Source organism: Stegodyphus dumicola, chromosome 3 (assembly GCF_044657685.1).
Source record: "Stegodyphus dumicola isolate Sdum_Otavi_A_Nest chromosome 3, ASM4465768v1".
Taxonomy (NCBI): domain Eukaryota; kingdom Metazoa; phylum Arthropoda; class Arachnida; order Araneae; family Eresidae; genus Stegodyphus; species Stegodyphus dumicola.
Genome location: NC_140770.1, coordinates 16,189,132 through 16,215,522, shown reverse-complemented (window position 1 = coordinate 16,215,522; position 26,391 = coordinate 16,189,132). Strand labels below are relative to the sequence as shown.

General features: G+C 31.7%; 1 protein-coding gene across 2 annotated transcripts in view; it reads left to right on the top strand.

The window, feature by feature from the left end:
- The first annotated feature begins 90 nt into the window (after window positions 1-90).
- LOC118193498 (terminal uridylyltransferase 4-like) overlaps window positions 91-26,391 on the top strand; it is a 130,245-nt gene continuing 103,944 nt past the window's right edge. For both annotated transcript variants that reach the window (XR_015040143.1, XM_035364600.2), the window contains exons 1-4: window positions 91-345; window positions 1,622-2,417; window positions 15,320-15,438; window positions 15,673-15,774. Coding sequence is in view for 1 of the 2 variants with exons in the window: in XM_035364600.2 (XP_035220491.1) it covers window positions 1,628-2,417; window positions 15,320-15,438; window positions 15,673-15,774 (1,011 nt within the window). In the remaining variant the exon portion in view is untranslated. The remainder of the gene's footprint in view (window positions 346-1,621; window positions 2,418-15,319; window positions 15,439-15,672; window positions 15,775-26,391) is intronic.

The window sequence follows — 26,391 nt, the reverse complement described above, 5'->3', positions numbered from 1 at the left end:
TCCACCTTTGACCACATTGTTTTCATCGTGACCTTAATTTAAAAATTTTTCTACGTTTCCATAATTTATTTTACTTCACTGATGTGGCAGCAACTGTTATTTTTTGCGAAGTGAAACAGAGTTTGTTGCTATTGAAGCAAACAAATAAATTTTGATGAAAACATTAAAGGACGGCAAAATTTTAAAAATAATATACAAATTGTTTCTTGATCTCCAACGCTTGTTTTATTATCAGTGGCGCGATTGTACTTAATTATTATTTCCAATTTTATTTTGTACGTGTAAAGGAGGCCGTAATGGTTAGTTTCGAAGTAATACAGAATCCAAATTGATAATATTATTTATGTAAGTCAGATAATTTTTTTTAATATTTGAGTTAGCATTCGCTTGCATTTTTTAAATTTAATTCTGCTTCGGAGTTATAATTAAGAACTGTATTTTTATTACTTAAAGTAAAATTCCTTAAAAGGAAAAATTGCTAGTTTCTAATCATTTTTGGAGTTATCGCATATTTAGGTTTTATGTAATAAAGTCATAAGATTATTTTAATATATGTAGCTTATATTTTGTCTATTACTTTAGTAATTTGAGTCAAGTCACACATTTTTTTAACACAATGTCATCTCATTTGAAAAGTTAATGTAAACTGTTATTTTTCTTGTATATAAGTTTTTGTTTCTGTATGTAGTGTTATGATTATTATGCTATTTATGTTATCAATATTTGAAATTGTATTTGTCAGTGAATTATAAAGGATTAACATTGTGAAAAACTCATGTGATTGGCTTAAATTTCTGAGCGGCCCGGGTTTTTGGATCTGTCATTAAGACCTGCATTTAAAGAGCCTTTATTAGCTAAATATGTATATTTACCAATTTTAGTCTCTATTTACATAAGCTTACATTCATCAAGATGGCATTTATATTATTAATGGAAGTAAGAAAGTAAAATATTTTAAATTATAAGTAATATATAACAAGTGACCAAGAGATCTCATGACCGGATAAAGCCGGTCATGGCGCTCAGAGGGTTAACTAATAGTTTCTCTCCCCACCCCGGCCTGTAGAAATGTAAAAAATATAAATTTGGAATATATAGATTAGCCAAACAAACTTGTTCACTAATGTGTTAGCTTGTTTTTCTAGGAGGTACAGATATCAGAAGGTACTTTTTTTCTTTACTTGTTAGTGAAATTCAGCTTTATGATATTGTGGAGACATTAGGTTATTTTGAAGCAGAGACATGAAAAATGAGCAATGCCTTCGCTGGGACTCGAACCTTGGATCTCTCAAATATGCGCCGAGTGTGCTGGCCATTACACCACAAAGGCATGCTAAGATGGCGGGAGAAATATCTTATAATATGATAATGTGAAGCATATTTAAAATTTTGTTATTTTTCAGTTTCAGTATATTCATTGCTTCACATTTCTTTTTGAATACCAAAAATTTATTGTAATGTCTGTTCTGATAGTGCCTGATTTTATGACACATAATTGTGATAAGTTTTGTGAAATTCTGCAATATGTATTATTTCATTTCTGTGTTGAGTATAATTTGCAATGAATTGCTTTAAATTTTTCATTACTTTTTGTTAATTTTGACCTATTTGTTTTATTCAGGTTAAAATGGAGACAACTGTAGATTGCAAGCAGATTGAACAGTGTATAAAAGGCTTATTATTTAAAAATAAAGTTACGGATCAGCCACTTCAAAATGATCAGCCACTTCAAAATGATTCCAGTTTTAAAACTCATCCATACAAATTTTCAATTGATGACAAATATCTTGTTTCAAATATAGAAGAAAAGACACAGCTGGGTGTAAAAACAGCGAATTCTGCATTTTGTAGTTTACCATCTAAAACTGAAAAGTTAAATAATGAAACTGGAGTTAGTGAATTGATTGATTTAAATGTTTTAACAAATTTTGCTGCTGAGCATTTAGAGAATACAAATTTCAGTTCTTCAGATTTGGTTTTGAATAGCAATTCAGCAAGGCTACCTCATCCAGAACATGAAGATCATGATACTCCCAATGATATAGAAAAGAAACCAGTGATTTCAGTGTTATTGGATAATATATCAAAAGAAATAAAAAATTCTCCAAATTTTCTGAGCATGCCCGAAAATCCATTGCCTGAAACATCTCGTAGTTCTCAAAATTACACCATTAGTAATGGGTTTGATCCGTCATTTTGTAAACAGAATGATGCTGTACAGAATAAAAAGGCTCGCTCAAGAAAGAAAAAACTCCAAAAATATAATACCAAGGAAAAGAAATTTCATGACATAATGCTCGAACCAAGCATTGCTGGTCAAAAATCTGTTGGGAAACCTGTGAATCCACCTAAGCCTGGTTTATTGAATGCTTCAAATTTTAAAACCAAATTGGAGGCTAGTTCAAAAGAAAAAACAGGTAAATTCAGTTTTTATTTTTTCTAAAATTTTATGTGGTAAAGTTTCTTTGTTTTTAAACTTAATTTTGATTGATTTTAGTTTGTTAATGTTGCTAATATTAATTATTTGTAATCTCTCATAGCTAAAGCAAATTTCTACCTTCTTTTTAGTTCTAAACTTCTTAATAAGGTGCTATCTTATATTTCTGTAAGAATCTGTGTGTTTGTTAGGTACTCTTTTGTTATCGAGACCAGATTCAGAAATGTATGTGTGTATTGGATGTATGTATTCATGTATGTGTGTATATAAGTATGTACGTGTGCATACACATACATATGTACAAACGTGCATACATACATACACTTCTGAATCCGGTCTTGATAACAGAAGAGTACCGTTTATTCGTTAGTATGTTATTCGTTAGTATATAGTTCTTCTATATTCTACACCTTCTAAGTCTCGTATAGAATGAATATTCTGGACAGAATCTCACCTGTACTTCTATAAAATGACCACCATGTATGTCTGTAGGAATATTTAAAATTTGCATGTTACAAATTTAGATTTTAAGCTTGCAGTATTTGAGGGATACTTTATTCCAGAAACATGCTTGCATATATATATATGAAAATGATTAATATAAAATTTAGAATAATTCCCCCCCCCCCAATGACATATTACAAAGACAACTGCAACTAGAGCAAGCAAGACAAAAATAAAAATATGTAGCACAAAATTAACTTCTTACCTGCCAAAACTACAAGGAGTAATTTTTTTTATACAAATAGCAATAAAAATTAAATTAAATATTTGTAACATAATTTTACACTGAAATTTTTTTTTAAAAATGCACTCACGTGTGGAAAAATCGAGTGTTTCATTCGTCAGTGTCGGCAGAATAAGAATGCGGATATTTAGTGAGTTTGATTGTACTGTGTGTTTTTTTTGAGTAGAGCACTGCATTACTTTTTGGCTGTATAGCATTTTATAAATCTACAAATCACTTATAATTAATTTTACATTCTATTTATTTTACAAATGCAGATTATTTTCATTTGAAAGTTTCATGAATAAAAAGCTTTATTATAATCATGATGTAAAGCTACATTAAATGCTGTTTCTATAAACAGTCTGGCTATGGCATTCTTTACAACGAAAACTTCTGTTGTCTTCAGACTTTACGATAAAATGTCTACCATCTCCATGCAATGGCTTTGAATGCTGAATTTACTAGGTCTTCCTGTAGCGGTTATATTTCTCGCTAATTCTTCTCAGTACGGGATTACAAAAGAAATAATGCAATCTCGTGTCTGAAATCTAAAAGAAACTTTTTATTTCCGGTAGTAGAAAGTCGTGATATTTTTCATGCATTTGTCAAGGATACATCAGTGTAATTAGTAAATGTTGGCCACCACCGTTTTTTGCCACAAACTCTTATTTTGTTATTGGCTACTAAATTGTTGCATAAATCGACTCCTATCATTTTCACATTGTATTGTTAAATTAGATGAGGCTGAGATACAAAAAGCTTTTTCCTTTGCATTCTTGAATGACAGAAAATATTTTGGTTGATCTTTACAATATGGTAACTGGTAGTTTGGCGACATTTTGGAGGCGATAAAAGTTACTACCTGGGACTTTGGTAATAATGTGAGCAGTACTCAGTTCCGATTACGCATTATTTTGTGTGAGGGAAATGAGAGATCATGGGATATGTCATGTGATATTAATGGACGAATTACGGTTCTTTAATCGGAAAAGGGGGGGAAATCGGGAAAAAATCTGGAAATTTTGTATTTGGCTTTATTCTGTGTTGTGTGAAACAGTGTTTGTTAATTTTTGGATCCCATGGCCGTAACTAAAGTGAATTCGAAATGGGTATTTAGTGGTATTGAAAAGGGTAGTAATAAATGTTTCTTTAAGGTTGTGCGAGAGAGAAATAAAGATGTTTTATTATGTTATTTATTTTACCTGGTATCTTGCTGTGAAATATAAGTATGATTTTAAAGATTCTGAAACAGAAAGAAGAAAAGTGTATCGGACACGTAATCAAGATTCTGAAGAAGATTAGGTAAATTAGTATTTTTAATTATTTGAGGATATTATTTTTATGCATTGTTCTAAATGTAAGGTGGAAGTAAAGGAATTTGGTATTATTGGGAAAATTGTTATGAGCAATGATTTAGTTTAAAGTAATTAGGATTGTAAGGTAATTTTTATTAATTTAATGTATGTGCTCATTTATATTTTAAGTAGTGTTTTTGAATTTAATTATATTTTAATTAAATGATAGTTATTTTGTGAATTTTATGTTTGTAGGAATTTGGTATACGTTTTAGTTGAAGTAAACGCGCATGGAAATAATTTAAATATCTGACACTAAATATTTGTAATGGTTGCGGTATGAATTCGTTGGTGACGTTTATAATATAATAGGTGATTTAGAGGTAAAAGTTTTTGGGTATTTTATTTATTTTATATGTGGAAATGTTCATATTTGTAAAGGGTAAATACTTTTTCGCGATCAAGTAATTTCATATATGTTCTTTTTACCGGGTTTAAAGATTGAGAAAATTGTCATGTATTTTCGTGAAATTTTTCTAATTTATGAGAAAAAAGCAGTGTACATGGATATAGTGAAGAGTGTGCGCAATGCCATTTTTGTGCAATTCTGGGATGTTTTTTTAAGTAAAAATAAGTCGACGTGTACATGGTTTAGTGATATTTTAATTAAATGATAGTTATTTTGTGAATTTTATGTTTGTAGGAATTTGGTATACGTTTTAGTTGAAGTAAACGTGCATGGAAATAATTTAAATATTTGATACTAAGTATTTGTAATGCTTGCGGTATGAATTCGTTGGTGACGTGTATAATGTAATAGATGATTTGGAGGTAAAAGTTTTTGGATATTTTATTTATTTTATATGTGGAAATGTTCATATTTGGAAAGGGTAAATACTTTTTCGCTATCAGGTAATTTCATATATGTTCTTTTTACTGGGTTTAAAGATTGAGAAAAGTGTCATGTATTTTCGTGAAATTTTTCTAATTTATGAGAAAAAAGCAGTGTACATGGATATAGTGAAGAGTGTGCGCAATGCCATTTTTGTGCAATTCTGGGATGTTTTTTTAAGTAAAACTAAGTCGGCGTGTACATGGTTTATGCGTATGTGTTATTTTGAAAAACGCGTAAGGAGGATGGTATTGTGCACTTTTTCCCAATTTTGCAGTGAATATTTGTCATGATTAAGCAGTTTTGTTTGATAAAATTTCTAGCATAAGTGTAATTTGGCTAGTGGATTGTTGGAAGAAGTGTTCAGTAGATAAAAAGAAAAGAAACTTGTCTTTACTTCGTGAAGACAAAATGGCGGCGGGGGAAAAAAAATAGAGGGTTGCTGTAGGAGAGTTGGTCGCCAAATTTTTGCCAAAAAATCGCCAAGTTACCATAATGTAAAAATCAACCAATATTTTTTTACGGGCTGAATTTTTCCAAATGTTGAACCAACAGTAACAACCAAATCGTCATTCCATGCAATAAACATTTTTTCCCCCTCTTCGTAATGCAAATCATAATAACACCTATCTTTCTTATAGACACATACCATTTCTAGTTGGCATATTTGTATGCAGTTTTCTTGAAGTGTTCCTGTAGCCCTGAAATCTTTTTATTTTAGATGACAGAGAAGCTGAAATCATAATTTATGTTTCCTTTTTTACCTATTTCAAGTTTTATGGTTTTTAAACTTTTTCATATGACTAGCACTGTTTTTAGAAGGCTGAAACTTACTTCTTATGTGAACTTCAACTGTGCCCCAGCAGTATCGTTTGGTAAAATATCATTATGCAAAACGTTATCATTCCCTTCTTCTTCATTACTAGCTTCTCTGTTGAAACAACAATATCAGTGTCATTCCGGTCATTATTATCATCTGTTTCTATCAAAAAGTCTTTAAAGGGTAAGTAAGGTACCTTGTTCTAGGCATTTTTAAAGCATGGAATGAATGTCAACCAGATCATTGAAAATCATGAGTAAAAAAGGGGAATACCCTTTTCCTGCTTGCGTTGTACCAATGCAACACCTAATTTCCCTTCCATCTCAGCAGACACACAAACAGATGAAATGTTTTGATAAGCAGTGACTTGGGGGAAAATAAATCACCCCTAAAGGCAGCAATTAGTTCGTTGAATTTTTTCGCCAAAAATATCTGGTAGAAAATTTTGCTTCACGTACGAGACTAATTATTATAAATAAAATTATTGATGCAGACAAATATTTTTTTACATAAATAATCTTCATAATATTCTATATACAAATATCATCTGCGGCTGATCTTTGGAATATGGTAACAGGTAGTTTGGCGACATTTTGGAGGCGATAGAGGTTACTACCTAGGACTTTGATAATAATGTGAGAAGCACTCACTTCCGATTACGCATTATTTTGTGTGAGGGAAATGAGAGATCATGAGATATGTCATGTGACATTAATGGACGAATTACAGTTCTTTAATTGGAAAAGGGAGTAAATTTGGAAAAATTATTTTGTATTAAGCTTCATTGTGCGTTGTGTGAAATAGTGTTGATTGATTTTCGGATTGCATGGCGCTATGTAAAGTGAATTCTAAATTTTTAATACCGTAATAATTAATAATAAGTTGACTACTGGATTTCGAATTTAGAAATTAGCAGTAACACTGCAGCCGATTGGAACTCTTTCTGTAAGGAAGTGTGTGTGCCACGTAATGAAGATTCTGAAGAAGATTAGGTAAGTTATTATTTTTAATCATTTGAGTATATTATTTTTATGCATTGTTCTAAATGTAAGGAATAAATAAATTAAAATGGTATTATTGGAAAATTGTTATTAGCAATGATTTAGTTTAAAGTAATTAGGATTGTAATCTAATTTTTATTAATTTAATGTATGTGCTTATTTATATTTTAAGTAGTGTTTTTTAATTTAATTATATTTTAATTTAATGATCGTGATTTTGTGAGATATGTTTGTAGTATTTTGGAATACGTTTGAGTAGTATATGTTGAGTATTTTCATGCATTTTCGTGAAATTTTTCTAATTTATGAGAAAAAAGCAGTGTACATGGATATAGTGAAGAGTGTGCGCAATGCATTTTTGTGCAATTCTGGGATTTTTTTTAAGTAAAAATAAGTTGACGTGTACATGGTTTAGTGATATTTTAATTAAATGATAGTTATTTTGTGAATTTTATGTTTGTAGGAATTTGGTATACGTTTCAGTTGAAGTAAACGTGTATGGAAATAATTTAAATATTTGACACTAAGTATTTGTAACTATTTTTAATGTTTGCTTATAAATTCGTTGGTGACGTTTATAATATAATAGATAATTTAGAGGTAAAAGCTTTTGGATATTTTATTTATTTTATACGTGGAAACGTTCATCCTTGGAAAGGGTATATACTTTTTCGCGATCAGGTAATTTCATATATGTGCTTTTTACCGAGTTTAAAGATTAAGAAAATTTTCCTGCATTTTCGTGCAAATTGTTGTAATTTATGAGAAAATAGCAGTGTAGATGGATAAAGTCAAGAGTGTGTGCAATGCCATTTTTGTGCAATTCTGGGATGTTTTTTTAAGTAAAAATAAGTCGACGTGTAAATGGTTTATGTGTATGTGCTATTCTGAAAAACGTGCAAGGAGTTTGCGATTGTGCACTTTTTCCCAATTTTGCAGTTAATATTTGTCATGATTAAGCAGTCTGTTACATAAAATTTCTAAAACCAAGCATAAGTGTAATGCGGCTAGTAGATTGTTGGAAAAAGTGTTGAGTAAATAAAAAGAAAAGAAATATGTCTTTATTTCGTGAAGACAAAATGGCGGCGAAAAAAAAAAAAGTAGAGGGTTGCTGTAGCAGAGTTGGTCGCCAAAAAATCGCCAAGTTACCATAATCCAAAGATCAACCTCATCTGCTAGTATAAAATACCTTTGGTAGTTATTATTTTATATACAATTATTTTGATCATTGCATCAATGCAACACCAGCAGCTAATGGTTGAACTTGCACTTTATCTTTGACAATAATCTGGGCTATATAACAAATACATAACTATTGCTTGACTTGCTGGAGTACGTCTTTTAAAATCTTTTTAAAATGTTTAACAATAAAGCTTCAATGGCATTTGCTTATGCCTGCTTTTGACGAACTGCAGATTTCTCCTCCCCAAAGAAGAGATACCTCTGTTTTATTGCCCTTCAAATCGATATATTTTATTTAAAATCCTCACCAAAATAATGCTGCTGTTATCTTAAATTTGAAACTTCTTGAATGTTGTTTTCATTCAGCTCTAATACCCATTCTTTTTCCTAAAAGTACAGTTTGATCAGCCTTTTCATGAGGGAACCCTTGAACATTTTTTTGAAGAAAGCAGTCTGACCATACTTTTTCCTCCAAGCAGAACTGAAGATTTTCTTGCATCCTATCCACAGCTTTCATGAGGGCTCTTTAAGCTGTTCACTGTTTTCCAAAACTCTAGGGAATGAAGTTTTACTCTTCTGGTCACCTCAAAATATTTCTTGAATAGTGTTAAGCTTCTAAATTTACTTAAAAGGACCCACTGAAGTATAGTTGAAGTGGTAGAGCCCTATGAGTGTCCCAGAGTCCATCTGTATGTGGTTGCATGTAGCTTGGCCAGATACAGATGTACTCTTTTGTATTATTACAGATGTACAGATAAGAGCTGCATTGGATACTTATGTATTAATGCAACCACTTTGGCGGAGTTTCGAAATTATTTACAGAGCGAAAAGGTAAATGTTACATATTGGATGCAATTTGGCGGTTTTCACAACTTTTTAAAAAAGATTTTCAAGCCTGTGGTACTTAAAAAGATAAAACACTTTCGTCCCCAAATCTTTCTATATGTTTTTTGCCTTGTTCTTCTAAAAACACAGCAATCTGTTTTTACTCAAAGAACACGAGAGAATTGCAGAGACTGGGCATGCAAACCTGGGCAACACCAGCTATCCTAAAAAAAAAAAAAAAAAAAAAAAACTCATTGTTCTTTTTAGAGATTTTGCAAAAAAAATTCTACATGTCTGCAGAAATTTTACTGCAGTTTCTTCTGTTGTTGGGCAATTTGACAAGTGCATCTTTTAAAATGAAGGCAAAAAATATTATAATTAGAAACTGAAACATGTACTGAATTTGGTGACTTCTATAAAGCTAGTTATGATAATGCATAAGTAACCTATTCTATAAATAATGCAAAAGTTGGCCCAGATTTTTTTTTTTTTTTTTTTTTTTTTTTTTGGTTAATTGGTTAATTGGAGCAGATTGTACAAATTCCACATTATTCAAGTGATTCTTCTCATGTATAAGCAGACCATCCTCCATTCAAAGTAATATATTTGTACCATTATTGAATACTTGAGCCCTTGTTAGGAAAAATTTAGGTGTATATTTTGTCCATTTCTTTAGAACCATTTTAACATTATGTATATCATCAAATCATTGTCCGGTACTTACGTAAAATCCCAATGACCATTTTTGCCTATTAAAGAAAAGATGCCAAACTACATGATTTTTCTCCAAAAGTGGAAAGTCTTCTTCAAAGACGCTGGGTTTGGTGTAACCTTGATTGCACGTGCTAGTTATTATTCTTGAGTAAAGAATCCTTCCCCCCCCCCATGTATCAGGCATTTTTGAAAAAAAAAAAAGAATTATTAAAATTTGGCACCTGCTTACTACAGAAGAGCATGTTGTTGAATAGCGAAAAAAAAGTATTGCGAAACTTATATTTTCTCGCGAAAATTAAAGCCTAACAAAACTAATTGCTTTTACAGTATATCTCCTTAATAAAAAATAATGAAAATTTTTAATGAAAAATTAAATATAAATAAATGATAATATAATAAATTTTAAAGAAAAATAGGAATAGAAAGTTTTTTTTCTTGTATTTAGTAAATGGCTTTTTTTTTTTTTTTTTTTTTTGGCACGACTGGCGCTGTTTCTTGTGGTCGACGGGATTTTCCGTAAGTACTCATTGTTCCTGTAAATTGTTCTTCTTTGAGCAAAAGTAAAAATCTTGGAAACGTATATTGGATGAGAGATAAGGGTCCAGCATTATAAATTTTTTAAAAATATTTTCTGTATTTGATTTATCATTGACAAATTTCTTTAACTAATGTAAAGGCTTACTATTTCTGAAGACTGCTGATTCATTGGAACAGTACAGTCAAAAGTCTTTAATCCGGACGTCCATAATCCGGAATTATCTGTAATCCGGACCTCAAAGCTACAAACTTTCTACGCATAATGCATTTACGCATGCGCGTAGTATGTTTACGTATGCGTGTTTAATGTATAATGGACATTGTATAGCTAAGCTAAAATAGTATATAGTTGTATAGCTAAGCTAAAATTATCTATTTCAGTTAATGTTGTAGATTGTGTTGTTCCTTAATTTTCTAATTGGATCCGGCTTATTATTTTTTGCAGACTGTTAGAGCAATTTTATAAAAGTAAGCTTGAACTTTCAATTACGTCAAAAAGAATTTCCTATTCTGGAGCTGCCAAAGGATCTACAAAGCGAAAGCATGTTTCGATGTCCATAAAACAAAAAGTGAAATTGCTGCAAAAAATGGATAAAAGCACATCCTTTGTCTCTCTAACCATTCCCGAAATCTGTTTATCAATTTCACGCTGCTCTGCGGGAGGGGCGGAAACATCGTGGTGCGCAATGAACTTGATCTGTCAGCAGTATCCATATCTTCAGGGGATGTTTTTATTTTATTCGTCTTTTAATTCCTTACTAAATGTTGTATTTCATCTTGATGTACTCCGTCTTTGATATGATTTAAATCAAATTCCTCATCATTATAAATATCACAAATACAATCAAATAGTTTTCTAATTGCAATTTTCTAATTTCAAGTATGCGTAATGTATGCTTTACGCATGCGCACATTGAAAGAAATGTTTAATAAAGTAAACAAATAAATATTAAAGTTTTTTTTTTTTTTGTAAATTTTGATACTCTTTAGATCATAATTGCTCTTTATTTCATAAATTACGGTTTTATATTTTTAATTTTATAATTTCTGCATGCCATCTTACCAGATTTAAATTGATGATTTATAATCTGGAAAAACCGATAATCTGGAATCACCGAAGTCTCGACGAGTCCAGATTAAAGACTTTTGACTGTAGTAGTTTTTTTCCAGTTTATTAACACTTGGCAGAATATCCTGGGTTGCAGTGTTTATGCAGTTTTACGGGTTGCAGTGTTTATGCAGTTTTACTTCATGCATTAAAACAAGCTATTAATCCTTGGACTCTGACCATATTTTAACATTGGTAAAACGGGACACCATTGACTGGGGGTGGAATTTCTTGATTAAAAATTTGGTCTACGTGAAGCAACTAAAATTTTCATAGAATGCAAAAATAGTATTGCAATATATTGTTTTAATTTCAGCATAAGTGCAATTTACAAATATTGTACTTTAAAAAATTATGTATAGTATTATTTTATTATTTGGCATATTTCTCATTTGAGTGATTTTTTTTTTTATTAAATTATTGTCATTGTTTAAAAAGGTCATAAAGCTTTTCACAAGAATTTGTTAAATTGTATTTCACATATAAAATGGCTTTCAAAGTGTCAACAATTAATTGCGATTTTTCTGATGTCCACACTTTATTTACCGTAGAAAAAAATGCCTTTAGTTGCAGCATTAGCTCCTGGTAAGGACAGAGCATATTCCACAATTTTTAGTGCATTATTGTAGGCAACATAGTTTGTTTCAAAATGATGAAATATTTCTAACCATTTGTTCTCAATTGTGATTATTGCTGATGCCCAAGATTTACCCTTTTCCTTATCAATATATTTTTTTAAATAATGGTACCTCATTAAAAAGATCATTTTCTGAAATATTGCTATATGGGAAATTTTGAGTAATATGATTGAATGGTTTTTGCTCATCATTCCAATTAAGTTCTTTTAATGTAACCCACTGAGTTTCAGTGTCATTGTAATGTACCGTCCACTCTTCTAAATGTGCAGTTACTATAGAACTTTTTAGCATGATTCATGATATCTGCACAATTTATTGCACCTTGTTCTTCTAGCTGGCTTATACTATTACAGAAAGTTAACAGAAGAAAATTATTTTCTAACTGCTCTTGACACTGAAATTTTAAATTATTAACTTCATTTGCAGCTTAGATTACCAACATTTTGTCAACTGCAATAAGTTTTATTGCATTTCAAAAAAAAAAAAAAAAAAAAACTGCTTGATTGTGTACAAACTCTAGCCAATTTTTTTGAAGATTCTTTTTCAACGAACACAGTGTATTTATAGACATAAGAATATATTTTGGATCCAAAAATCGGGACTTCTTTAAAACGTCGTGGGACAAATTGTTAAAAATCGGGACATCTGGTCATCTTGCTGTAAAGGTTCATGTAAAGGCTTTGCTCCAGGATAGTTAACCTAAAATGCTAGTAACCAGCCAGTCATTTAATATAAAATGTACGTGTAATTTGTTTATAGTTGACAGTAATAACAGTTTTATAATTTGTTGCAAGTATTTAATAAACTAAGCATTGATTTGCTTTAATATTTAGAATTATTATTAGTCCAAAGGGATTTGAATCCCGAAGGACTATTAGTTTCGTTTTGGCATTTTGCGTCGGACGGATAAATGTCGGTTCACTTTTCAAACTGTTGCCATAAAATGTTAGAGTCCTGCATTATATTTGAAGAAATTAAATAATGAAAATCTGCGTAAATGTATGTATATTTCTCACATTGTCATAAAATAATGGTACATAGAGTCATCGAATTTTGAATAACGTAATCCTCCAATGAATATGAGCATGTGGAAGACCAAATTTGAAATTTGTTTTATGATCGATTTCCTATTTTTTAAAACTTTGACGAATTTTTTATTAACAAACTCAAGGATTTCAAAGCGAGCAATGGCAACGTTGTGCAGAAAAAACATTTTTATCTCCAGCACGTGAGTCTCTGTATCGGAAATTCTAAAGATATGCTCGTTTTAAAACTATTTTGCAATATTGCTGTTGCACTGGATCTTATGGTTTAAGTGCGAGGAACATGATATTTAATAAAGAAAGGTAACACACAAATGTTAAAAAACGCCCCTTTGGACGTAATTTAAAATCTGAAACATTTCAGATTTATTTTTTTATTTTTTTTTTATTAACTTGGGGATGTACTATTTTTTATTATATCATTAAATCTTAACTGGATTCTTGGGATAAAAATTGGAAAGTTATGTTGCCAAGTGATGAATTCCTATGTAACCCATCAGCAGCCAAGCACTGAACATTCGTAGTTCAGTCTGGGATTGAATACTGGCAAACAGGCTTGCTGCATACCATTTTCATGGTTTTCACCATGTGTAATGTGAACTTGAGTCAATTTCCCTTAACAAGATCTCCAGACCATCCAACTCACAGGCTGATACAGAAGCTGTTCGTACACTTTTTTAGACAATTTTCATTGTATTTAAAGAAATATTTTACATAAAAGTTTGGTGTTTTGAATGTTCTATTTGGTAACCCTTATTCCTCACTATCTTTCTGCACCATAATTTCCAAGACAATAAAACTTTTTGTAGTATTGGAAGAGTTATTTTATCCCATTTCTCTTGAACAGTTTTTTGAAGTTCAAGGAGGGTTGCAGGTCAGCGTTTGGACAATTCGCTTTTTAAAAGTTGAAAAGTACAAAAATCCACAGGCGATAGATACTTCAGGAGATTTAGTAAGGATATAGCCTTGAAACCCATTTCCTGTTCTATTTTTTCCAGGAAATTGGCAGTGAATTTTGATGTGTGTGTGTCTTTTGCTTTGTCTTGATGCAGTTTTACTGATTAATGACATTGTGGGTAAAGAGAAGGTATTTCATATTTGAAAGTTAGGTATGGAATATGTTCCTGATAATACATGAAATTGATCTTAACATTTCTGTCCACTCCCCTTATTTTTGATTTGTGGTTGCATGAAAAACCAGCAAAATTGCTTTGAAATATTTGTTTAGTTTCTTTGAACCTTGTTTTAAGAGGTTTTACTCCTCTTTGATGATAAATGGATCTCCTTTGATTGCACTCATTTAAATACAGCTATTGTGACAACATTTTTGCATTTTTGTCAGGATAAATGTTTCTCGTAAAGAATTCTGCAGTGTGTTCTGCATTTGGTGATATGTCATGGAGAAAGATGGTGCACATTATATTTTTTTGTCTTTTTAAGATTCATATCAGCATTAATCACTTTGTTTACAGTTGACACTAAGCATTTTAATGATTTTGCAATTGTCCTTTTACCTGCCAGATTTTCTTCATATCATTAAAGATCTTACCTAGTGGTCTAACTAAGAAGAGCTAGGGGAGACATCTGCCCCAGGTGCAGCATCCATGAGGAGCCAAATTGCTGTTACAAAATTTTAAAATTAAATGTTTTTTCATTCTTAGCAGATATGAGGAGGGGCGAAATCTTCAGCATTCTCCGGGTGCTGAATATCTTAGCTACAGCTCTAATCGTACCTTTGCAACATTTGAAACATTCTGCTTTTTCATTGGATATGTATTTGGAACAATTTTTCGACTTGAAGACAAACTTTGACTTCCCCCCCTTTTCTTGTCTTTTTCAGAATTACCTATTGTAGCTTTAGATATTGAAAAACCACGTCTTTACAGTGTTTTTTAATAACCAGATATGAATGATTTTCTTCGGAAAGAGCAGAAACGTAGTCTTCCATCCATTGCTTCTTTAAAAGTACCATTTTATATGAAGGAAAAAAAAAAAACTGTCAAGTAGTAGATGATAGATTATACTTTTAAAAATATACTTGCTATTAAAAAATGTTAAAAATTGTCTGTTATATAATGCTCTTTTGTATATTTCTAGTTTTTAATTCAAATGACAAAAAAAGTATTCCTACGACATCTAATCAGATATCAGATATCAAAGTCAAAAGAAATAATTTGACCTCAAAAGGGAAGGAATATTCTTTTTCTATTATACAGGTTTGTATAATTTTTTTAACCATTTAGATATATATAAGCTAATATCTGTTGAATAAGTCCTGTTTCCTTAGCATTTCCAGTAAACTACTCAATATTTCAAATACTCGGTTGATGTTTTGCCCTGTTTTTTGGGACATCAAATCTTCATAAATTTCTTAAGAATAATATATTTTTATTCATCAAATGAAAGTCATGTATCCTGTATAATTAAAGCTCTTTTCTTCTTTTTATTAGGGAAATTATAAGTTTCAGTGTCATCTTTGTAACCATAATTGTGAAGGAAAAAGCAATGTGGTAAAACATCTGCAATCAAGAAGTCATCGAATTCATAAAGAGGTAATAGCTTTTAGTATTAATTAGTTTTTTTCAACACATACTGTATATATATATATATATATATACTGCATGTACTCATGTAACCCCCTTTTTTCAACTAATTTCATTGTTTGAAAATTGAGAGGGGAAAAAATAACTTGAATAATTTAATTTCAAAAAGATGCAGTTAAAAGTAAGAACATAACAAACTAAAAATATTCATGGATCGTAGTATTATTTATCTAAAAAAAAAAAAAAAAAAAAAAAAAAAAAAATTATCCAATTAGAATACATAACAATGTTAAAGGATTTATATGGCCCTTAAAAGAACTTAAAGGTCCGTAGGATTTTTGGTCCTTAAAAGGTTTTAATTACGAACAAAATTGGCAGATGGTCCTTAAATTTACTTGTTTGACATTTCTGCCGGTTTTTTACAACTGCCATTTTGAGTGTTAATTACCATTTTTGAGGAATATTTTTTGGTGATTCATTTACTGAAATTATTTCTTTTTTGAGAATAGAGTTCATAAAATATTACATCATATTAACTTTTCCTTTTTGAGATATGATTTCTTTTATTATGCAGTGCTAAATTTAGCGACTTATCATTTTGGTGATTTCAAGATCAATTTGTTTAGAATTTTTTTTTTCTGGAAATTTCTGAATTTTTCAATTTTTTTTTTTTTACAAATGTAATCAAATTGATAATTATCATTAAAATAATGATAATTATTAAAACTGTAACTAAGAAATGTCATTAAAGCGAAACATATTTATTTTTCCATATTAGATTTTAAAATGACATTACTTTCTATTTTGGCATCTTAAAAATATTTTGATTTTGAAAAATAAATAAGATAACAAATGCTATAAGACACAGTTTCTTAAGCAAAAAGCTACTTAATTATTTCAAAATTTAATTTCACCTGTTTTCTTTTATATTTTTTATTCAAAGTTATTTTTCTCGTGTAGTTGTTTCAGAATATTCAAATGCGTGTCAGTTTTCTCTTAAAATTTCACTTTACTGTTTTCTTTTCTAAATATTTTATTCAAAAACCTTCTAGCCTTTTGCTGTTACAGAGTGGGATAATATTTAGACCTGGCACCTCGGAAGGTGTAGAAGGATTTGAAAGCAAGATTCATAGAAAAATGTCTTTGTGGCATTTTTTTTTTGGGGGGGGGAAATTTTTATAAGAACAATTAAAACAAAGTTATTTGAATTTTTTACATGCATATGATAGGAAATTTTTAATGAATTTCTTATTTTCTGGAGAATTTTTGTAAGAACAATGAAAATAAAGTTATTTGAATTTTTTACTTTTGATCGTAAAAAGCCTTTCTCTTCACATGTTTATCTTCACTTTTTCTCATCTTTTCTGTAGACACAAGGTGGAAAATTGCAAAGTAGTTCTAATCATGTCACATGGACAGGCATCTGTAGAAAGGAATTTTTCTTTTTATAAAGAAACTGAAAAATGAGAATTTAAAATATCCATCGTTTAGTTGAATTGTGTGGAACCCAACGGCAAGCTCATTTTTTCATATGCAGTTTCTTCATGAATGATTTTATTTATGGTGACGGATCTAATGTTAAGCTCCTTCTAAGTCATTTGGTAGGTGCAGTGGACACATTATTCAGAATTACTGCTGAGAACGGCCTTCTTGTGTGTTCCTCATCCTGAAGAAAGTTGCTACCTCTGTGAAATTCTGGAAACCGTCTAAATACAGTAGCACGAGATGGAACTTCATTTCCAAATACTAATTGTAGATGTTAAACACATTCTTCTTTATTTAATCCCACTTTAAAATCGTAGTGTGATAATGTTCTCTTGTCAATTCCATTTTTCATTCTACCCAAAATTTATTCTATGCTAAATTGCTTGCAACTGGACAGTAAGAAAATCATCTGCTAGGCTAATATAATTTATATTTTCAAGTCTAATCTTTAATTTTTTCTGCCACTTATCATTTGTGCATGTCTCAAAAATTTCAGAGTGACCTCTGTATTAAAGAAATAAAATTAGCAGTTTCTTCTATATATTCTAAATACATGCAGTTCTTTAGAAGAGCAGAAATTGTCAATTAAATCTGTAATCTTAACATAAAGAGGAAACTTATTGAGAAAGAATTTAATGACATAAAGAAAATTATTCTTCAAAGGTATATTATTGAAGCATTAACAAATTAGGAATGAAACATAAACTAGTTGGAACATTGATTTGTTTATTGATACAAATAAACTTCAAAAAGATGTTAAAGAGAAGAATAATATAAATTAGCTAAAATATCTGGAAAATTTTCAAATTAAAATATTTTGTTGTGAGTTGTTACTGCGAAATATATATATTTTGTAGCTTTTTAGTGTAATTATTGTAATATCACTTTAGAATCAAAATCATAAATTACATGTGTATTAGATTATATTTGTGAGGATTTTAAACGATAAACAAATTAATTAATGAAAGATATTTTAATTACACAAACGATTATTACATAAATTTAACATTTAAGAGAATTAAACAAGTAATGATTCATCAAAGTTCTTTTTGAACAGAAGCAGCGTCTCTGCTCCCATGTCAATCGTCTATCATCTCAAAATGGTAATTCCCCTAATTTTTGCTTAGCGCCTTCGGAGCTTGTAGAGAGAATGACGTCACGGCATCTGGTTTTCATCACAGCTCCAAGCGATAGGCACTACATTTTCGGCCATCCAAGGGTGGACTGTCCCTCCAGGACACTGCAAAATACAAAAAAAAAAAAAAAAAAAAAGAGCAACAAGCAAGAATATACAATAAAAAAAAAGAAGTATTCATGAAAAATTCTAAAGTGCCGTCCATTTCTTGAGGAATTCGGCACATGTGGTGGTGCATATGGGCCCCTCATGACACCCTTCACGTCATAGGTGTTGTCACCCTTAACTTTCATGATCTTATAAGGTCCGAAATACTTCGCTCTTAATTTTAAGTGTGGTCCGAATTGAGTCCTTTTGATCGCCACTAAGTCACCAACTTTGTACGGCTGTGCTTGTCTTCTTTTGGCATTATATGTCTTTTTATTTTCCTGTTGGACTTGGAAAATTTGCCTCTTGGCTTGCTTTCATAATTCTTCTCTTTGAGACTCGAATTGAGATTGAAACTCACTTTCTATCAGTTCTTTGAGCTGATCGGTGCCCTTACTGTTCATTTTAGTACCAAAGAGTAATTCGAACGGAGTGGTGTTAATGCTTCTTTGATATGTTGAGTTAAGCGTCCTCTGAACTTGGTGTGTATGTTTATACCATTTGGTTGGTTTTTTTTAAGGACAATTTCGCTAAGACTGATATAATGACTTGGTTGATTCGTTCGACTTGTCCATTTGCTCTCGGCAGGCCTGTGGTGATTAGATGATGCTTAATATCTTCTTTAGCACAGTAGTCAGAAAACTCACTGGATGTGAAAGCCGTTGCTCTATCAGAAATAATCTGACAAGGGCTTCCAAAAATGGCCTTCTGATTCTCTAACTTCGCTATCACCTTGGCTGAGGTCGTAGATTTTGTTGGATAAATCCAAGTAAATTTAGTAAATGCGTCGACCACTACTAATATGTACTTGTAGTTTTTATGGGTACTTTCCAGAGGACCCAAGTGATCTATACGATAGGTATACAACGGAATGTCCTCCTTGAATTGCGGATGTAAAAATCCTTCCTTTTTCCCTGCTTTGCGATTTATTAAGATGCAATGAACGCAATTCGCGATAACGTTTTCTATCTTCTGCTGAAGTTTGGGAATGAAATAGTATTCATCCGGGTGTTCTCTGTATGTTTGATACTGGTGTGCCCTTTCTCGTGAGCATCTTTTATGATTTCAGTCTGCGTACTTTCCAGGTACGACTATCAATTCTTTACCGTCAATAAACTTGTATAGTACGCCATTTCTATTACAATAATTTTCATAACTTGAGGTTTTCAATAATTCCTTAATGGTTTTTATTTCAGTGTCATTTTCTCGGGCAAGTTTTAATTTAGGTAAGATATTTTCAACAGAAATACATAAGACGTTTACAGGAGTTCTACTTAAAACATCTACATGTGGCATTCTAACACCTTTACGATGCTCTATAACATAATCGAATTCTTGTAACAACAGAGCCCAATGAGCAACACGCGTCACTAAATCTCTTTTTTCCATCGTCCGTTGAAATGCTGAACAGTCCGTCACTATCTTAAATGAAATTCCCAAAAGGTAAACACGGAACTTTTTCAGTGCTTCTACGATCGCGAGGAACCTCCAACTCGTAACTTGAGTTCTTTTTCTCTGCATCAGAGGTTTTCCTACTCGTAAAATAAGTGGGGTGAAAACTGCTATCACCTGGGGGTTTCTGCATTAGAATCGCCCCATATCCTCCTATGCTGGCGTCTCTGTGTAGTTCGGTTTCATAATTAGGGTTATAAATTGCAAGTACAGGCTTCTCAGCTAGCGTTGATTTCAAACGATTGAATGCGATCTTTTGTTCTTCACCGAATTTGAACTTATTACCCTTTTTTAGCAGGTCGCTAAGTGGCTTGGCAATTATAGAGTATTTAGGAATAAATTTTCTGAAATATCCTGTCAGCCCAAGAAAACTTTGGATCTGTTTTAAATTAGATGGTTCAGGGAAATTTATAACAGCTTGCGTCTTCAAGGTGGATGGGAAAATTTTACCCTCTTCTATGACATGGCCTAAAAAGTCAATTCGTTTCTTGAATTGGGATTTTTTAAAATTTATTTCCAACCGATATTCACTCACTAGATTTAAAATGTGACTCAGCCTCTCGATTCCCTCTTTGTATGAGGCGGAAAAAATGATGATATTGTCCATGTACGGCAAAACGATGCCATCGTTAACTAACGGTCGGAAAATGGTATTTATGAATCTCTGGAATACAGCTGGTGAGTTACAGAGTCCAAACAGCACTTTCAAAAACTGGTACTGTCCTTCATGCATAACAAATGATGTGTACTTCCGACTTTCGTTTTCGACGTCCACGTGAAAAAAGCCATTTTTGAGATCAATAGTGCTGAAAACACGTGCTTCTTGAAGGCGGTCTAGGATATCCTCAGTCAGGAGAAGGGGAAATCTATCCTTTACGACAACTTTGTTTAAACGACCATAATCAACGCAAACTCTTGGTGTCCCGTCTTTCTTTTTAACGATGACCAATGGGCTGGAATATTCCAAAGAACTCTGTTCTATAATTCCTGACTTTAGCCATTCGGATATTTGGGTTTCAACAATTTTCTTTTCCGCAAACGGTAATCTACGTGGTTGATGTGATATTGGTTCATTATTTTTAACGCAAACTTTTAACTGTATGTCCGTAGATTTGGTCTTACGTGGCATATAGTTCGAAACTAACTGTTGAACAGTCTTTTAAATTATCGGGTTGGAGGGAAAGTTCTGTCGTATTTTAAATAGGCAGGGGATTTTTCTTGTAAATAAAAAAAACATCTGGCTAGTGAGACAGTCGGATTTTTTTTTTGTTTTTTTAGCTGCTGTATAATATAAAAGTGGCCTTTTTTTACCGTTCATCATTTACTTGTAATATTTAAAGGGAAAAACATGTCGGTAGATAAAGTGCATTTACTGCATTTTATATGAATTCCAAAAAGGAAGCAATGCATCTGTTGCATGTAAAAATTTATGTGCGGTATTTGGAAAAGATATTGTAAATGTTCGTACTTATCAAAGATGGTTTAGCAAATTTCGTTCCGGGGACCTCAGCCTCAAAGAAAGTGTTCGATCTGGACGACCATCCAAGATCGATAATGACGTTTTGCGATCCATGTTGGAAAATAATCCACATTTAACAAGTCGAGAAATTGCAGAAGAGTTTGGCATTCATCATACAACTGTTGGAGATCACATTAAATCTCTTGGGTTTGTGTTAAAGCAAAGTGTTTGGGTTCCACATGAATTAACGGAAAAGAATTTGTCTGATCGTGTAAGAATATGTTCATCACATCTGATTAGACACAATGTGGAGCCGTTTTTGGACAGGCTGGTTATTGGAGATGAAAAGTGGATTCTTTACGAGAATATTAAAAGAAAAAAATCTTACTGCAAACCAGGAACATCATCAGCAACAGTTCCAAAACCAAGTATCCATCAACGAAAAGTACTGCTTTGTTTGTGGTGGGACAGGAAAGGTCCAGTGTGTTACGAGTTGCTGAAACAGGGAAAAAACATCAACGCGGATCTGTACTGCAATCAGCTGGATAAATTGAATGCAGCTATCAAAGAAAAAAGGCCAGCATTAGCGTCCAGAAAAGGAATAGTGTTCCATCACGATAATGCTCGCCCGCATACTGCAGTGGTGACACTACAAAAACTGAATGCGTTAGGATGGGAAATCCTTAGTCACCCCCCGTATTCACCTGACATTGCACCCTCTGATTATTACCTGTTCAGATCTCTGCAAAATTATCTAACAGGAAAAAAATTCAAGTCTTTTGAAAGTGTTTCTAAGGCAGTTGCTGACTATTTTAACTCCATGGATGAGAACTTCTACAAAACAGGAATTTACAAGTTACCTGGAAGATGGCAACAGGTTGTAACAAATAACGGAGCATATATAATTGATTAATATTAAACACATATTTTTATAAATGAATTCAAGTATTTTCTTTAAAATACGACAGAACTTTCAATCCAACCCAATACTTTGGAACACTAGGTGCAATGTTTATTTCGTCTTCGTTACTAGCTAGGTCAACAGGTAAAACAGATACAATATTTACTTCCTCTACACTCTGTGACTTACTTTTTATGGTAACCCCATTTTCATTCATTAATATTTCACCTTTTAATATTACGTTTAAGCCTAAAATGGCTTCATGTGTCATTACATTGTTGTCTACAACACAAATATCTGCAGTACACTTTAAATCAGTAATTTTAATATTACCTTTAAAGAAACCTAGAGGTTTTACTTGACATTTACTGAACCCACTCAGCGTTGAACTTACGGGCACGAGGCCTTCGATATTCAGTTTATCAAAAGTCGATCTATGTAACAAAGTAGTTTGACTTCCTGTGTCTATTAACGCAGTTACATATACATCATTAATTTTTACTTCTTTGGTCAACTTCGAAACTACATCAATATTCACCATTGATACTTCTGGTTTCGAATTCGTATTTGAGCATTCAAAACTTCGGTGCCCAAATTCTTTACATTTAAAACACTTGACTCCCTTATTTTTATAAACACATTGTTTGGAAATATGACTGCTTTCACCGCAGTTGAAACAGGTTGTATTATGTTTAATTTCAGGAATTGTTCCTCGACTATCGGTTACTTCACACTTTGTTTGGTTAACAGAATTGAGTCATAATTATGTCTAGATTCAATTTTTTGTTTACTTTCAAATTTTGTTTTTGACGTTCGTGACTTTTCTTCATCATCACATATCTGTTGATAAAGCTTCAATTTGTTCTTAAAATCAGTTAATGTTTGTGACCCATACAAGCAAGATTTTTTAACGCGGATCCTGGTATACCATCTATAACATATCGAATTAAAGCAACATCTTCAATTTGATCATTTTTAGCAATTCTTTTCATATTTAAAAAAAAAACTCATCAAATGTTTCATTGCTCTTCATTTTTTGTTTTGATAATAACTCATGCAGTTCGGCCGAATTGCAGCTGGAGCGGAATTCATCAAGAATGGCATTCTTAAAAACTTGCCATGAGTTCAACTTTGGTTCACTAAGAACAAATAGTTTTGCTTTGCCTGTCATCAGACGTTTAGCAAAAATCAGTTTTTGTAAATCATTTAACTGAAGAATAGTAGCTGCATCTTCAAAACTTTCTACCCAACTACTGACATTTTCGTGGCTTTGGCCATCAAATTGAGCAACAAAAGATTTGATATCTTTAGTAGTAACATTTATACTACAGTTATGAAATACATTCGACTTGTTTTCAATTGTACTAAGAATATTATCATTAGCACATTGGGAAGGAAGTTGTCTCACTGTGGCACCAGAATTGTTTCTTAGTTTCGTTTCATCTCGAACATTATCATCTACTTCATTTTTATCCCCAGCATCCACACCCTCTAAATCACTTTTGTTTTCACTTTCTTCTAAAATTACATTATTTTTAAGCAATTCTAAATTATTCAGATAAGAAGCAATTCAGGTTGCTAAGTCATTTTGTGTGCCAGAGCTATCAATGCATAAAACATTGGCAATGGAAATTAATTCATAAGCCTGAAAATCTTGTTTGATTTTTTCTAGTTTTTCTGCTTTTTCACTTTTCAGGACATCTTCCATTCCCGGCACATCAATTAGAAACATAGTTAATAAAATTGAGGAAATCATTAACTATAATGGTAATCCACGATGTTCCTGGCTCTATAATCCGGAAACAGAAACGAAACAATGTACTTCCATACCATCCAATGGATCACAAATGGTGTCGACAAACAGGTTATGTCCGATGGATTTTTGGCCACAATTCACGTCTTGACATTTGACATCCAGTATTATTAAAAATTATTCCACAGTCTTTAATAGAGCTGCACACTATTTAATCACCATTGCGCAGTTTCGGTTCAGGTAAATCAGCATATATTCCTAGGAGTTTGACGAGGGTTTTTGTTCGAAACATAGTTCATTATACATTGTAAAACTGTCCAGCACAGCAACAGTAAATCTTAACTGGTAGTAATCCAGGAAAGCAGGTAAAATTACAGTTCCTTTGAGTGCTTAATTGCTATTCCACTTCTGAGAAAATTTTTGTGGGGATTTTAAACGATAAACAAATTAATTAACAAAAGACATTTTAATTACACAAACGATTATTACATAAATTTAACATTTAAGAGAATTAAACAAGTAATGATTCGTCAAAGTTCTTTTTGAACAGAAGCAGCGTCTCTGCTCCCACGTCAATCATCTATCATCTCAAAATGGTAATTCCTCTAATTTTTGCTTAGTGCCTTTGGAGCTCGTAGAGAGAATGACGTCATGCCATCTGGTTTTCATCACAGCTCCAAGCGATAGGCACTACATATTTAATAATAATATATCCTACAAACAGATTTATTTTATTCTTACAATGGTATTACAAAAGTGAAGTTCAGGTGTTCATAATTGCTTTTGTTTATTAATTTCCCTCTGATGATAGGTCCTTAATTTTTATTAACATTGCAGTATTTTTTTGTTTATATATGCGTGCATCTTGAATCTCAGCTGCTCTTCTGTGTTGTTCTCTGTTGCTTTCTAGCTTCAAATCATTTAGCACTACTAGAACTGCTGTGTACTATGGCTCCTAAGTTGTCACTGTTGTGTTTGTCACTGTTCAGTCTGATATCCCTGTTGTCTGATATTACAAAACTGAATTTGCATCAATGTGAAAAAAATCTTAGCAATTCATTTTCTAATTTTGAATGGATAGATTGAACAGATGAGAAAATTTATTCTAATTCTGCTGAACTTCCATCCCAACTGCTTTACACAGTTCATCTGAAATTCCATAAATGACATTCTTTTCTACCATACAAGATTTAGTATATTGCGAATGGCATCAGTATAAAGCAAGATATTGGAAATGATACATTCTCAACAGGTTTAGCAAGTTTGCTCATGACAGAGAAAACTGGCCAGGGGGGGAAGAGGACTTTAAAATTTATTTCACATTAATATCATTATATTTATATTTTATTCATATATGACATGAATATATATCTAATCCATTTAAAAAAGTCTTATATGTAATATGTAGTAAGAATTATTCAGTTTTGTATTTTGTTGCAAAAATAAGAAAACATTTATTTTCAAATCAGTTAAATGATTATCCTTTTTAACTACTCCACACTTTAACAATATTAATTTCTTCGACTCTGTTCCCTATTCTTCCAGTTTTTACTTGTTTCTTCTGCTATCCTGAAAGAAATGTGTTTCTTCTGGAGAAGACCTAACCCTTTTTATATTATTCAATAATTCAGGAGAATGTTTGATAAGCTTTATATATTTTCTTCTAAATTTTTCTTTTTCTTTGTTTTTCCCTTATGAATATGTTATATTTCCGAGAACATATAAGAGTAATCAGCTGCAGCCATCATGGCTGAGCGTGAAGACTTACAGTTGAAGATAATAAAACATGAACTTGTAGAATTTCCAGTCTTTATTTCTGCACATATAAAATCATCTCCATAGATGTTTATCCAATCATAATGAAATCCGATAAATTGCTTTTTACACCGATTCGTAAGATAAGACCCAGGCACTTTTGACAGAGAAGGAAAGCGAGGAGATATTAGAAAGATGCAAGCCAGGGGAAAAAGCAGGCAGTTTATTTCCGGGGCGGTATTTATACGAAGTTCATGCAGAGAGTACTCTAAGCTCTCTACTGGTTAATTTGAAGTTGTTATATTATCATCGAAGATTCTTGAATTTGGAAGAAAAGAATTAATTTAGGGCAAGATCCTAAAACTGCAGAAAGTTAATTAGAGGTTGCCTGTTTGTGTAGAGCAAAGCCATCATATTTTTTATGTTTTACACACACACACACATATATATACATATTACTATTTTAATAGTTTTAAAAATTTAGGGAAAAGAACTATATATATTATATCTCTGTGAAGTAAATGTGAGCAGTGTTGGTA